At 37.3% G+C, this 13,754-nt stretch overlaps 1 protein-coding gene across 19 annotated transcripts in view; it reads right to left on the reverse strand.

Annotated features, from left to right (window-relative positions):
- DOCK9 (dedicator of cytokinesis 9) overlaps positions 1–13,754 on the reverse strand; it is a 357,948-nt gene that overhangs the window by 15,969 nt on the left and 328,225 nt on the right. For all 19 annotated transcript variants that reach the window (XM_078147288.1, XM_078147287.1, XM_020963989.2 and 16 more), the window contains 3 exons: positions 5,704–5,826; positions 3,594–3,707; positions 1,813–1,959 (listed from right to left, as the gene is read on the reverse strand). In XM_078147288.1, coding sequence (XP_078003414.1) covers positions 1,813–1,959; positions 3,594–3,707; positions 5,704–5,826 — 384 coding nt within the window. The remainder of the gene's footprint in view (positions 1–1,812; positions 1,960–3,593; positions 3,708–5,703; positions 5,827–13,754) is intronic.

Here is a 13,754-nt window from a genome sequence, read left to right on the forward strand (position 1 = left end):
CACAGATACAATACGGAGATTAAAAGACAATTTTAAAAGACAACTATGCATTGAACTTTTAAGGAAGAAAGATATTACATAAAACCAGGGAATTAAAACAATCCGATTAATTATAAAAACCAAAGTCATTACTATGTGATATATTGTATGACTTTTAAAAATTAGGTTAGTTTTTAATATGCTCACACATTTTCCCTCTTTAGATGGCCTTTCCTCATATCCCACTGAGAAAACAGGACCTGTCCAATAGGAACACTGTATTCTACATCCTCAAACTTCTGGACATCACTGCCCATTCTCTACTCCTTCACTTCAGTCTCTGATGTACTTGTGCTTCTTAGAATTTACACACATAACTAGGTCTCCCCCATTCTTAACCAACCCTCACTGGATCCTATTATCCTGTCAAGCAATTAACCCATAACTCTCTGACTTCTCACAGAAATTTACAGATTCACAAATTTACAGAAAAAAGTTGTTCATCCTTACTTCCTCTACTTATTCTCCTCAACTCCTTGCAATCCACCTTCCAACCCAACTGCCCCATCTGAAAATGGTGCTCTACAAAAGCTACCAGTGACCTCTTAATTGCTGGATCTAATTGTCCCGTCTCAGTCCTCTTCTTTATTGGCCCTTCTGAAACAGGTGACATTGCTGACCACTCTCAGGATAATTCTTTTGTCACTGAGTTTTTGTGATACTACTCTGTCTTGGTTCTCCTCCTACCTGCCTGACCATTCCTTCTCAGTCTCCTCTGCTAAATCATTATCCATATCCTGCCTCATAACTCTTTGTATACCCCCTAGGCACAGTGATGAATTTCATGTTCCTCTTCTGCTATGCTCTTTGTTGGAGATCTCTTTAGATCCCATGGTTATAATTGTCACAGGGGTTCCTAAAGCATGCACCTCAAGTTTTTGCTGGGCAAGCTGCAAAATTGTTTACGTTGTAAGAGAAAAATTATGTACAATTTTGTTCGTTATGAAATTTCCTTACTCAGATGTGAAAAAGAAGCATTTCTTTGTCTATTTTTGCCATATCAGTCTCATTTCTTTTCCAGTTCATATTTATATATGAATGACATGTTTAGTTAGGATATGATATTGGAAGAATTGGAAAAGGGTTGCTTGGGTGAAGAGATAAGTTTGGCTTGTTCCTTTAGGGGTACTGTATATTGATTGAAAAAGGAAGTACAAAAATGTGGGAGAACCTTGAAAAATAAGGTTACAATGGCCTGGGTAATCTGTTAACTGAGACCAATGTAACAGCTTTGATATTGGGAAGATTATTCCTAAGATCTATGGCATTATCTCTTTTTTTGGCATTATTTTTAATAAACTGGCAATGAACTTGTTAGAAAGGAGGGACTGGAAGAGTAAGAAGACATCAAGCATGATTCCAAACTTATTTCTAATAAGCAGATGTTCAAGAAAGAAGATGGTTGTCACTGATGACAGTGGGTAAGTCTAATACATAGAAAGTACTTAATAAATATCTGTGAAATTGAATGGTAAGATTTTAGTGTAAGAAGAATAGGAGTTTTATCTTTTCCCAGGTGAGTTTTAGGCAATACAAGTACATCTAGTTGAAGATGTGGTTTTAGGGGTTGAACATTCAGGGTAAACACGTATCTTGAGAAGAGAATAACAGAAGCTAGTCTCTAGAAATAGGAACTAAAAATACAGACAGAAAATGGGCATTTTCTAAACTATAGGCTAGAGATGTTGAGGTCTTACAAGATACCAGTTTGGTTGCAAGCAAAACTGAAACAAAATCAACAGTGCTATCAAAATCATCCACATGTGCTCATACCTTGCCAGAATCTTGGATCATTTTGACATTTTCAGAACCAAATTTGTCTGAGTAAAGCTTTAGTAGTCTCTGAGAGATTTCTGATAAAGGTGTCAGTTTAGGTTCTTTGTAAATGTACTCCTTTCCATCTTCATCTTCAAAGAATCCCTGTGTGGAAAAAGTGAGATTAGGACTGTATCCAGCACACTAATAGCTCTGGCCTATAATAATCCAGATAGTGGCTTTTGTTTGTTTGTTTGTTTTTATGTTTTACAAACAGCACTTTCAACATTTGTTGTTATGATTCAAAACAAAAATTAACAACTCAAAATAAACCTTATACAGATATGCCTCCTGAAGGGAAGAAAAAAAATGTGAAAAATAGAAAAGCCTAGAAGGATGCAAAGATAAAGAAAGAACACAAAACTGCAAACATATTTGAGGATGCTGTCATCACGTGCTTGAGTGTAATTAAAGGTCTGGGAATCAGGACTCTGTTTTCTCATTGAGTTGGAGGGACTAGGTTCATCCTTGTTTCACATTCCCAAGACTGGCTTTCATCCCAAAATGGTGTCATTGTATGTATGCTAATGGCAGTTTTCCAGATGACTTGCAAAAATGTCCCAATCTATTCTATTTACACTAGATTTTATAGCATAATTTAAAAAAAACCTACGTCTGGAGAAGGGCAAATATGTTATAAAGGAAACACTATGCCAATTCTATTACAAATAATTAATTTCAAAAGTATTTAAGTCTGCAAGTGCAATAGCAAGATATAGCCATATTATCTCCAATTAGCATCTGTTTTAGATTTGATTTCAGCTGAATTCAACAATATGGCATGAGAAGTGAAACAGGACGAAAATTTTAAAAGCCAAATATCAGTTAATATTTGAAATAATGAGTTAAAAAAATCCCTGTCCTAAGATAAGACAGACAAAACAGAAAGAACACAGAACACATTCAAAACAAAACAAAACAAGGCAGGCTAGACTGAACAAAAATATCCACATCAAACTAGGGGTTGAAATGCAGTCATTTGACTATATCATTTGCTTCATAAGCATTTACTGTAATTACCTCCACATCTGTCTCAGTGTCTGTAAACTGGTATTGCTATAAAGTTGTGAAAGACAACAGAATAAATTGAAGGTTATATACTGCTCATAGGAATGCACACTTCCTAAATACATGGATGACAGTTTATACAACGTAATAATGTTAGATACTTGTAGGTTAAAACTCAAGTTAAATGAAAAAGAACCCTTCCTCATGGGCTCTCTGAAGTATTATAATGGTCAATCTACTGTGGAGATATTATATTACAAAAAAGGTGAAGATGCCATGTATACAAGGGCAGCCAGAAATTCTTAATTTTTGGTTTAAAACATGCAATACAGATGTATAGGAGACAGTGATTTATTTCTGTAAATGGAATCAAATGTTATTGTTTGGAACTATGATGACTAGATAGATATACATACAGGTTGGAAAAGGCAACTGGCAACCACACAGAAGCACCAAAGATGCCGCTCAATAAACATTCTTAGGAATGTCTTACGTAGGAAGAACTTACCGCTGCCTTAAGAAAGTAATAAAAGAAAAGACAGGAAGAAAAAAAGCAGAAAGTTTACTAAGGAAGATCAGAATTATCCCAAACGTTAAATTTAACAGATCAAAGAAGACTGCAACATATGTAGAATTTATAATGCATGAAACAGAATCAGGTGCAAAATACAATTGTGTAAACATTTTTATGGTACTTAATACTATTTTTAGAAAGGAGAGGTTATGCTCACCTGTCCAAAGAATGCCACTCTGAAATAAGTCCCCAGAAGTCTCTTGCCTGTATGCATAACTTCCGTGACTTTGCTGTATGCTCGATGGAGAGTGTCATATAGATGAGCTAGTCTCTAGAAATACGGAAGAGAAGTTTCCTTTATACTTGTAAACTGTGGATTCAAGTTCCCACACAATGTTAAATATAAAAAGAAAAAACCTCTCCTTTCAGCCTTCTTCTCCTAAAAAAATTACTTTCAAATTCTTCTTTCAAAAAAATCAAATAAACCAAAATGACAAGATAATTTAAGAATAAATGAGTCGCTTCAATTTTTAAAAGCAAACTAAGGGCTCCTCCCTGCAAAGCTATTTTTAAAAACAGAATTTCATAAAAGAGAATCAAATTAAGCTAAAACGCTGACAACTGGATACCTTTCAAACAGAAAACCAATCTTTTCTCATGAGATTTGCAGCAGATTACAAAAGAAGTGACCAGACCTTTATTTGCTCACTAATTGAAAAAAAATGACCTTTAGAAGTAAGTAAATAAAATATTAGTTTTATCAACTCAACTTCTTTGGGAAATTTTTTTTTTTAGGCAATTGGGGTTAAGTGACTTGCCCAGGGTCACACAGCTAGTAAGTGTCAAGTGCTTCATCTGAGGTCAGATTTCAACTCAGGTCCTCCTGACTTCAGGGCCAGTGCTCTATCCACTGCACCACCTAGCTGCCCCTTCTTTGGGAAATTTAAAAGTGATATACTGAATACTAATTTCCAATTCCTGTACAAATGATTAGCTTGTGTAAGCTAAATATGGCAGCTAGGTGGCACAGTGGATAGAGTGCTAGGCCTGAAGTTAGGAAGTTCAAATCTGACCTCACTTATTAGCTGTGTGACCCTGGGCAAGTTACTTAACCTGCTTCCCTCAATTTCCTTATCTGTAAAATGAGCTCAAGAAAGAAATGACAAACTACTCTAGTATCTTTGCCAAGAAAAGCCCAAATGGGGTCACAGAGAGTCAGACACAACCGAAATGACTCAACAACAATAACAAACCTAAGATATAGTCAATTCTGGATTACTAAGTGGTTGAATATTCAAATTATATAAAAGAAATTACTGCTTTCAATTTCTCAAAATAGTAAAATGGAACACACAGTATGCTGTCTGTAGTCAGAAGCTCCTCTTGACTTGTTGACCTAGCACTCTCTCCTACCCAGAGCAGCCTGTAGAAAACCTTTGAAGGTAAGATACTTAATTATCTCCTTCAACAGAAGGTAGGAGATATAACATTCTATTTAGGATATGTTTATGTTTGAAATAAAGCCATTTTCAACATAGAGAAGGGAGCCAGGAGAATTGTGAACAAAGGCTGGATGGGAAAGCCTGGTAAATTTCTTGGTCAGAGATTTGTTAACCTATCAATGCCTACAGTGCCAAGAGGATGACCTTTGTCCAGAGGCCTAGAGTGCTGAAGGCTCCTACGATAGAAGGAGGATGTTCAGAACGGTTACTAGATGCCACTTCCCTAATAAATATATTGGGTGTTTATATACATGCTGACTATTGCCAGCAGTGAAGGCAGAGCTGTTAATTTTTGCAAATGGCAGAAGAGAAGGAGATAGAGGTAGCAATTAAGTCCCCACTGAAAAGTCTGGGTGCCCTCTTTGTCCCATGTGCTGTATGAGGGTTCTGCCCTCTTCCACAACCCTGCAGATCTTCATAATGTAGTTTCATTATTTTGTTATGAATTCCCCAAAATCTAAGACATCCATATTCAAATACAAAAACAAAAACACCTTCTAAAGCAAAATAAATCCATATTTAAATTAGCTGCCATTTTGGATTTTCCATGCTGCTGCTCTCCTCCAGTGGTGTGGATAATTGAGAGTTTACTACATGGTCCCCAATTTCAGCAAACTAATTTATTTTCACCTGTTTAAGACCCTCATGTATTCAAAACTTTAGACAGCACAACAATCTCATTTCCATTTTTTAATTTTTTTAGAAAAAGAGAGGAAAATCAGAAAGTGACTTTATTTCTGAGAAATCTTCAAAATTATGTAGAAGCAAGAAAAGGAAGTTTATCTGACAAATATCATGAAAAGTAGAAAACCCAAAATAAGATACCTCAAAATCTCTGCGTTTTTCATAAATGGGAATTATGAGTTTATAGATGTCAGCAATTAGCTCGTAGCGTTCAGCCTTCCAGAGCCCATCTGCACACTGTTCTAGCAATTCCATCAACACGTCCTAATTGCAGAAGAAAACATAATGGAAAGATAACACAATTACTAGTGAAATAATTTATAGGGAAGTGTAAGCTGAACAGTGCAGTAGTGTTAACTTAAGAGTAGTGTTAAGTACATCAAGGTTTCCTTCTTGGTTTAAAGTTAGTCCACCATCTTCTTTCAGGGGACATTTTTTAAGTACCATCAGGTGCTTTGCAAACAATATAAGGAGTTAAGTAACAAAGCTCAGTATTGGCTATAGTGTGATGACCATGAGTATCTAGTGAAGGGAACAAAACTGTCATTTATATTTTCCACAGAGACTATTAAAATCACCCCTTGCTGGGGCCCAGGTATCCACCACCACTTCCTGGCTTTCTTGGACCATAACCTCTCCCTCCTTCCCTACCAGTAACCTGTACTCTGCGCTTGGGTCCCTTGGCGGGACTCAGGCCTCTATGCCATTTCAGGCCAGCTTCAAAAAATGCCATCCCACCTCCCCTTCCAGCTTCTCTTGATGGGTTGTCTTTCCCCATTAGAATAGAAGCCCTCAGAGGGCAGGGACTACTGCTTGCTTGTATCTGTGTCCTCAGTACTTAGCACAATGCCTGGCACATGATGACTGTTTAATAAATGCTTCGTCTATCAATCCATCTACTTTTCTGAGGTTTGCAAAGCATTTTATTTATTAGAAGATGTTTCCTTTCCTCTACTTCATCTACAATGAATGAATCTGGTAGGACATCTACTACCTTCAAAAAAAGAAAACTGACTTACTGTTAAGATCAAATGGGAGTATAATCATATGGAGAGTTAGTGTAAACAGCCTCAATGCACGTTAAGAATAACTTTATAATGAAGCAGCAATGGGAGAAAACAGCAAGAATGGTCCACCAACAATAAGCAAGCAGAAGTCCATAAGTTAAGAGCCAACATAAGTGCCTAAGGGGTAAGACTTGAAGTCATGAAGACTTGGGTTTTACGCTTGCCTCCTTTAGGTACTAGCTGTGTGACCCTGGGCAAGTCATTTAACTTCTCAATACCTCAAATAATTCTCTAAGAGGCTACTAGGTGGACAGAGTACTGGACCTGGAGTCAGGGAAAGCCTGAGCTCAAGTCTAGCCTCAGATACTTCCTAGCCCTGGGCAAGTTACTTATTTCCCCCTCAACTTCAGTTTCCTCATCTGTAAAATGGGGATAATAATAGCACCTCCCTCCCAGGGTTATTATGAAGATAAAATGAGATATTTGTAAAATGTTTTGCCTACCTTAAAGCACTACATACATGTTAGCTATCATTAAGACTTCAAATAACAGATCACCTGCTTGAAAAATCTGAATTGGTAGAGAGAGACAGGGGTTTCCAGAAATTAATAAAATGACAGGAGGTGGCCTCTTTGTAATTTCTATCCACCGCTCCAGGTTCTGTCCTATGAGGCCAAATGAGTGAGAGAAGGACGGGCATAAGCATTTATGTCTCTCTTAAAGCATGATGGCCAGAACTGAACACAATATTCCATGAGAGAACTGACAAGGGCAAGGGCAAGTGGGATTATCACCTCCCTATTCCTGGAAGGTACATCACTCCTAGAGCAGCTAGGTGGTGCAGTGGATAGAGCGCCTGCCCTGGTATCAGGAAGACCTAAGTTCAAATCTAGTCTCAGATTAGTCACACTAGCTGTGTGACCCTGGTCAAGTCACTTAGCCCTGTTTGCCTCAGTTTCCTCCTCTGTAAAATGAGCTGGAGAAGGACATGGCAAACCACTCCAGTATCTTTGCCAAGAAAAACCCAATGGGGTCACGAAGAGTTGGACATGACTAAACACTTCAACTGATGCAGCTCAAGATCAAATTAGCTCCTTTGGGTTCGTCACCCTATCTTTTTGACTGATTGACAACTTATACCCTCCATCCCCACCCTCATATTCTGTAACCCAGTGACACCGGCCTCTTTGCTGTTCCTCACATAAGATACTCTATATCTCAACTCTGGGCATTTTTACTAGCTGTCACCATGTTTGAAATTGTCTTTTTCTTCTTCATCTCCATCTTCTGGCTTCCTTGGCTTCTTTCAAATCCCACCTTCTACAAGAAGTCTTTTGCAGTCTCCCACAATTCTAGTGTTTTCCTTTTGTTATCTCCATTTTATGCTGTATACATATATTTATCTACATATGCGTACATGTGTACATACACACACAATACATACATAATATATATTTATACACACACATAACCCTAAGCCCTAACCCTAATAACATATATATGTATATACTTTCCATACAAACCTGGTTCATACATAGTTGTTAACTTGTTGTATCCTCCATCAGATTGTGAGCTGCTTGAAATCAGGGACTTTTTTCTGCCTTTCTTTGCATCTCCAATGATTAGCACAATTATACTTCACATATAGTACGTGCTTAATAAAAGTTTATTGACTGACTGACTTGTATTGAGTTTGTAGTCTACTAGGAACTTCAGATCCCTTCCACACATTTATTATTTATCCATACTTGAAGCTTTCTTTTCCCCATTATATTACCGATCAAGAAACTAGCAGCTACAACCAGTAATAGGCTTCTACCATATCTAGTTAAAACAGTAACAGCAGTGTTCTGGGCTTCCAGTCTATACTAGGACATTTTTGCCTTATTTCAATAAGCTTTTTTCTTTCATCTTGAGATTTTAAAAAGAATTATTACTTTTCACATATTTGTTTTCCAGACTTAAATATTCTTATCTACTGATTGGAAGTAATTGCTTTTCAGGTGGCAGGAAATAGTCTGTTGTGCATTTTTAATTTTTTTAAAAAACATTGGCTTTATTAAAAAAAAAAAAACACTGCCAAGGCAAGAGAGTCTCTACTTTTGTGACATCCTTTAGGCATACAAATCATAAAATTGCTATGTGTGACTGAACTCTGGGATCAATGCCTATAAAAAGAGAACCAGATGTCTAATGGTTTTTATTATAATACCCATTAACTAATGAGGGCAAAGAAACCATATACACATAGCAACCAAAAACTGTGCAACCAACAGAGTTCCTTAAAAAAAAAAAGATGCATTAGTGTGCATATCTAGGTTCAGCATATTTTCTTGTAGGTTCTGTTTTATGAAATCTTTATAATTAAAGGCAACACCATGACCAAATATGCCTTGCTCCCACCTGACTACAAAAAAGTTCAAAGAAAAGCACAAGAATGGAACAAGTGATCTACCACTGTTAATATGGGACATCTCTATCTATATATTTCTATATATTTTTTTTTACATATTTATATATTTTTAGCAACATGGTATAGAGGGCTACTGACCTTGAGAGCCAATAAAGAGAATATAGAGAACACTGGCTTTGAAATTGGGAAAACTTGGGTTTGAATTCTGATTTCAACACTATAAAACCATGGGCAAGTCACTTGACTACTTTTAACCTCACCTATAAAATGGGTACCCTAGACAGGGATATTCTTAGAGTTAAATGAGATAGTACATATAAAATGCTTTGCAAATGTTAAAGAGCTATAAAATGTTAACAATCATTTGCTAAAGCTTTAATAAGTGGCTGACCCTTTCCTTGGTTGGCTGTTAAATGCCTTGGGATAGGGAATTACCTCTCTGAGATAAGTAGGGGGATACAATATATTACAGTCTTCACTTATGAACAGAATCCCACTGGCCCGTGTATGTGCCGCTCCAAGTTGGCTAATGTCATATTTCATTCCAAAGGTTCAACGCCAGTGGTATATGACAATCTAAAAGTGACTTCTATAATTATTCATTTACTGATGTCCTGGAATGGCAGTCCTTCAGATGTATTTAAGGGAGGCCTGGATTTGATCGCTTATTCAATAAATATTTCATTACTGCCTACCCTGTGCAGAAGGCCCTGTGCTAGGACAAAGAAATGAGATATGATTCCTACTTTAAGTAATCTGTTGAAACTTGGTCTCCCATCTATTCCCCCATCCCCACCATCACAAAAGTAGGCTATCATAATTGGGGGAAAAATAAAATATTTAAAGAGAAAAAAATAAACAATAGTATGCTACCTGTCTGCGGAGGCCTCTTCCCCTGGGAGATTGTGAAGTTATGAAGGAAAGAGTATGGGATTGGAAATAAGAAGTCCTGGGTCCTGATCTTGGCTTTACCATTAATTAGATATGTGGATTATAGGCATAAGAATTAGGAGGGACCTTAGAAATGATCTAATTCAACACCTTCACCTTACAGATGAAAAACCATGGCTCTCAGGAGATAGGTGACTTGTCCCATATCACATGGATAGTAAATAACAGACCCAGGATTCAAACCCAGGTCCTTGGACTCCAAAATCAGTGCTCTTTTCACTAGATAAGTCACTTGTGACATTAGGTAAATCACATACTATCTCTGGCCTTCAGTCTACAGCTAGAAAATAAAACATTTATCTGGGTGATCTCTAAGGTCCCTTTCAGAACTAAAATTCCACATCCATGTTGAACTTATCAAAGCTGTCAAGCAGTAAATCACTGCATTTCTTTTTTTTCCTTCTAACAGGTACTACGACTTTCCCTCCAATCCCAGTCATACTTTGCTTGTGCTTCTTATGCATTTGTGTATTATTCTAGACCAGAGGTGTCAAACTGGAGTGCAACTAGCCCACAAAACTCCTGAGTGTGGCCTGAAGCAGATCAAAATAGAATTGAGAAATATATAACAACATAAATAAAAACATTAAATAGATAATCGTTAATTTGTGGCTTTCTAAGTCAGTATGAGGCTCCCAGGGATCCCTTTCTATTTGAGGTTCATAGCACTGCTGTATACTATGTCTGCATATGTGTCCATTCTCTTATGAAAGAGTAAGATTCATGAGGACAAGGCCTATGTATTTTCCAAGGTTTGTATCTGACCCAGCACTTGCTCTGCAAACAACAGATGTTGACTAAATACTTACTGAACTGAACTCTGCTTTAATGGCTTTATTTTTAGCAATAACAACTTACCTTTATATATGCCATTAATACTTTAGAAAGAACCTCCAATGAGCAGAACTAGGAGAAGATTGTACACAGTAACAGCCATGTTGTGCAATGACTAATTTTGACAGACTCAGCCCTTCTCAGCAATGCAACGATCTAAGACATCTCCAAAGGTCTCATGATGGAAAATGCTATCCACCTCCAAAGAAAGAACTATGGAGTTTGAATGCAGATTGAAGCATGTTATTTGCTATTTTTTCCTTCTTTCTTCTGTTTTGTTTTGTTTTCTCTTTCTTGTGGTTCCTCCCATTGGTTCTAATTCTTCCTTATAACATCACTAATGTGAAAATATGTTTAATAGGAATGTATATGCATAGCCTATATCAGATTGCTCGCTGTCCTGGGGAGGGAGGTGGAGAGGAAGGGGGAGAAAAATTTAAAACTCAAAAGCTTATGGAAGATTATTGATAAATTAAAATTAAATTTAAAAAATACTCATCGACTGTCAAAAAAAAAAGAAAAAAAAAGAAATAACCTTTAACAATCCTGAGAGGTGATAACTGCAAGTATCTTTATCCCCATTTCATAGATGACTGAGCTGAGGGAAATGAGGCTCTGTGAGTTCTTTAGTCAACTAGCATTTAGTCTGTCAGTCAACTAGCATTTTTTAAGTGTCTACTATGTACCAAGCTAAGTGAGCACTAGTCAAGTGATCTGTGCAAGTTTATACGACTAATAAGGAATAGAGTTTTCAACTTAAATGCTTTAACTTCAAATATAATGCCTATTATATGATTCCGCAGAACTGCTTATAATACATTCAGTCACATATTTACTGAATATTCTCAGCCTTAATGGCATTACTATGCAAAGGGAGACCAAAGCATTGTAATTTAGAGAAGATATGTCTCTCTCCTATTGGAGTTTATAATTTAGTTTGGGAAATAACCACATAGTCAAGGCATTATTTGTGTGTCAATGGACATATAATGTTCCCAGGTGAACTAATTGGTTTTTAAAAATCACTAACTATTTTGCAATTTGCTGCTGTTTGCTCTAGGACAGGATTCATATGGATGTTTAAACTATGAGTTAAAACAAGTCATTATTATATACTCAAGGAGCTTAAACAATATGGTGTAGTAAGATAACACTGGCGTCCAAATAATTATAACACAGGATATAATGTAAATTCCATAAGAGTGGTAGCTCTATGATGTCTCATCATGACATGGAGTTCACAGGATCACAGATTTAGAGCTAGAAGGGACGTTAGAAGCCATCAAATCCAACCCTCCCATTTTACAGATGGGATAACTGAGGTACAGAGAGAGCTGAAGTAGCTTGTCCAGAGTCATACAGATAGCAAGTGTCCAAGACAGGATTTGAACCCACATCTATTTGATTCCAAGTCTGATGCCCCCTCCACCATGCCATGTGTCCAAGTTCAAAATCTCTCTCCAGCACTTACTAGCCAAGTGACCATAGACGAGACATTTGACCTCTCTGAGAGTCTATTTCTTCATCTATAAAACAGAAAGGATAATAACCTACTTCATAGGGTTACTGTGAGGCTAGAGTAAGACTGACCCTTTAAAAACCTAAAGAACTCTATAAATGCTGTTCATGTGAGTGTCATCATTGTCAGAGTCCTTGTGCCCTTCAGGGCTCAGGTCTTCCATGAGGCCTTGGACATATACCCACTGGGTGACCACCTACAAGAAATTTAACCTCTAAAGACGCCAGGCAACTCTCTAAGACTATAAATTACAGACAGTTGCTGATATGCATCAATGGAAGGAGTTTCTAAATAGGGTATACCCTCCCCCTATAATGAAACCACAGGTCAAGGTAAAAAAAAAAACCAAAAACCTTCTTATAGCATGCAGTCAGTGTTCTGAAGTGAGACTGTGGTGTAGTGCAGAAAGCATTGTATTTGGGTTCAGAGAACACAGTCTCAAGTCCCAGCTCTGTACCTTATTATGTGAGTGACCTTGGCTAAGCCACTCCCCTTCCACCCAGTTTCAGATCCTCATCTGTAAAATGGCCTCTAAAGTCTCCTACCTTCTAGCTCTTCAGTTTTTTAACTAAATGTAAGCTTCTAGAGGCCAGGGATAATTCATGATTAACCTATTTTATAAAGTACCTATAGTACGTAAGTTCCTTGGGGACTAAGACTTTTTTATGCTTGTCTCTGTATGTCTAGTGCCTGGCATAAAGGACATCCTTAAGAAGTTGAATTGAATTGGATAGTATGCTTCATAATGATTTTGTAACATAACAACAACTTATATCCAATCGCCTAAAAGCTGTTCTCTGTCAGAAGTAGGTTACTGAAGACAGAATCAGAAATTCATGCACAGAGGTTCACCCACAAGTATTTGTGGAGAGCTCGCTATGTATGTGCAAGACAGACTAAAAGGAACAATTTTCAAACACTTAAAGGTGACTGAACTCATAATTGAGAAGGGAGAATCTAGAGATGAAAGACAAATTCAAACTGATCTGAGGAATGACTTTTTGGAGAGAGGATTTTAGAAATAACAAACCATTTAAGTACCTCATGGTAAAGACTGTATCCCACTAGAGGTCTGCCTTTGTGAAACTATTGGAATAGTAATAATTTGGGGGGGGGGGTGAGGCAATTGGAGTGAAGTGACTTGCCCAGGGTCACACAGCTAGCAAGTGTTAAGTGTCTGAGGCTGGATTTGAACTCAGGTCCTCCTGCCTCCAAAGCCAGGGCTCTAATTCATTGCACCACTTAGCTGCCCCTGGAATAGTAATAATAACAATACTAATAACAGCTAACATTTATATAGTATCTACTACATACTAGGCACTGCACTAAGAGCTTTACAAATATCTCATTTGATCCTCACAATCACCCTGAGAAGTAGGTGCTATTATTATGCCCATTTTACAGTTGAGGAAACTGAGGCAAACAGCAGTTAAGTGACTTGCCCAAGGTCTTATAATGTAAGGGTCTG

Source organism: Phascolarctos cinereus, unplaced genomic scaffold (genome assembly GCF_003287225.1).
Source record: "Phascolarctos cinereus isolate Bilbo 61053 unplaced genomic scaffold, phaCin_HiC Scaffold_7;HRSCAF=346, whole genome shotgun sequence".
Lineage (NCBI taxonomy): Eukaryota > Metazoa > Chordata > Mammalia > Diprotodontia > Phascolarctidae > Phascolarctos > Phascolarctos cinereus.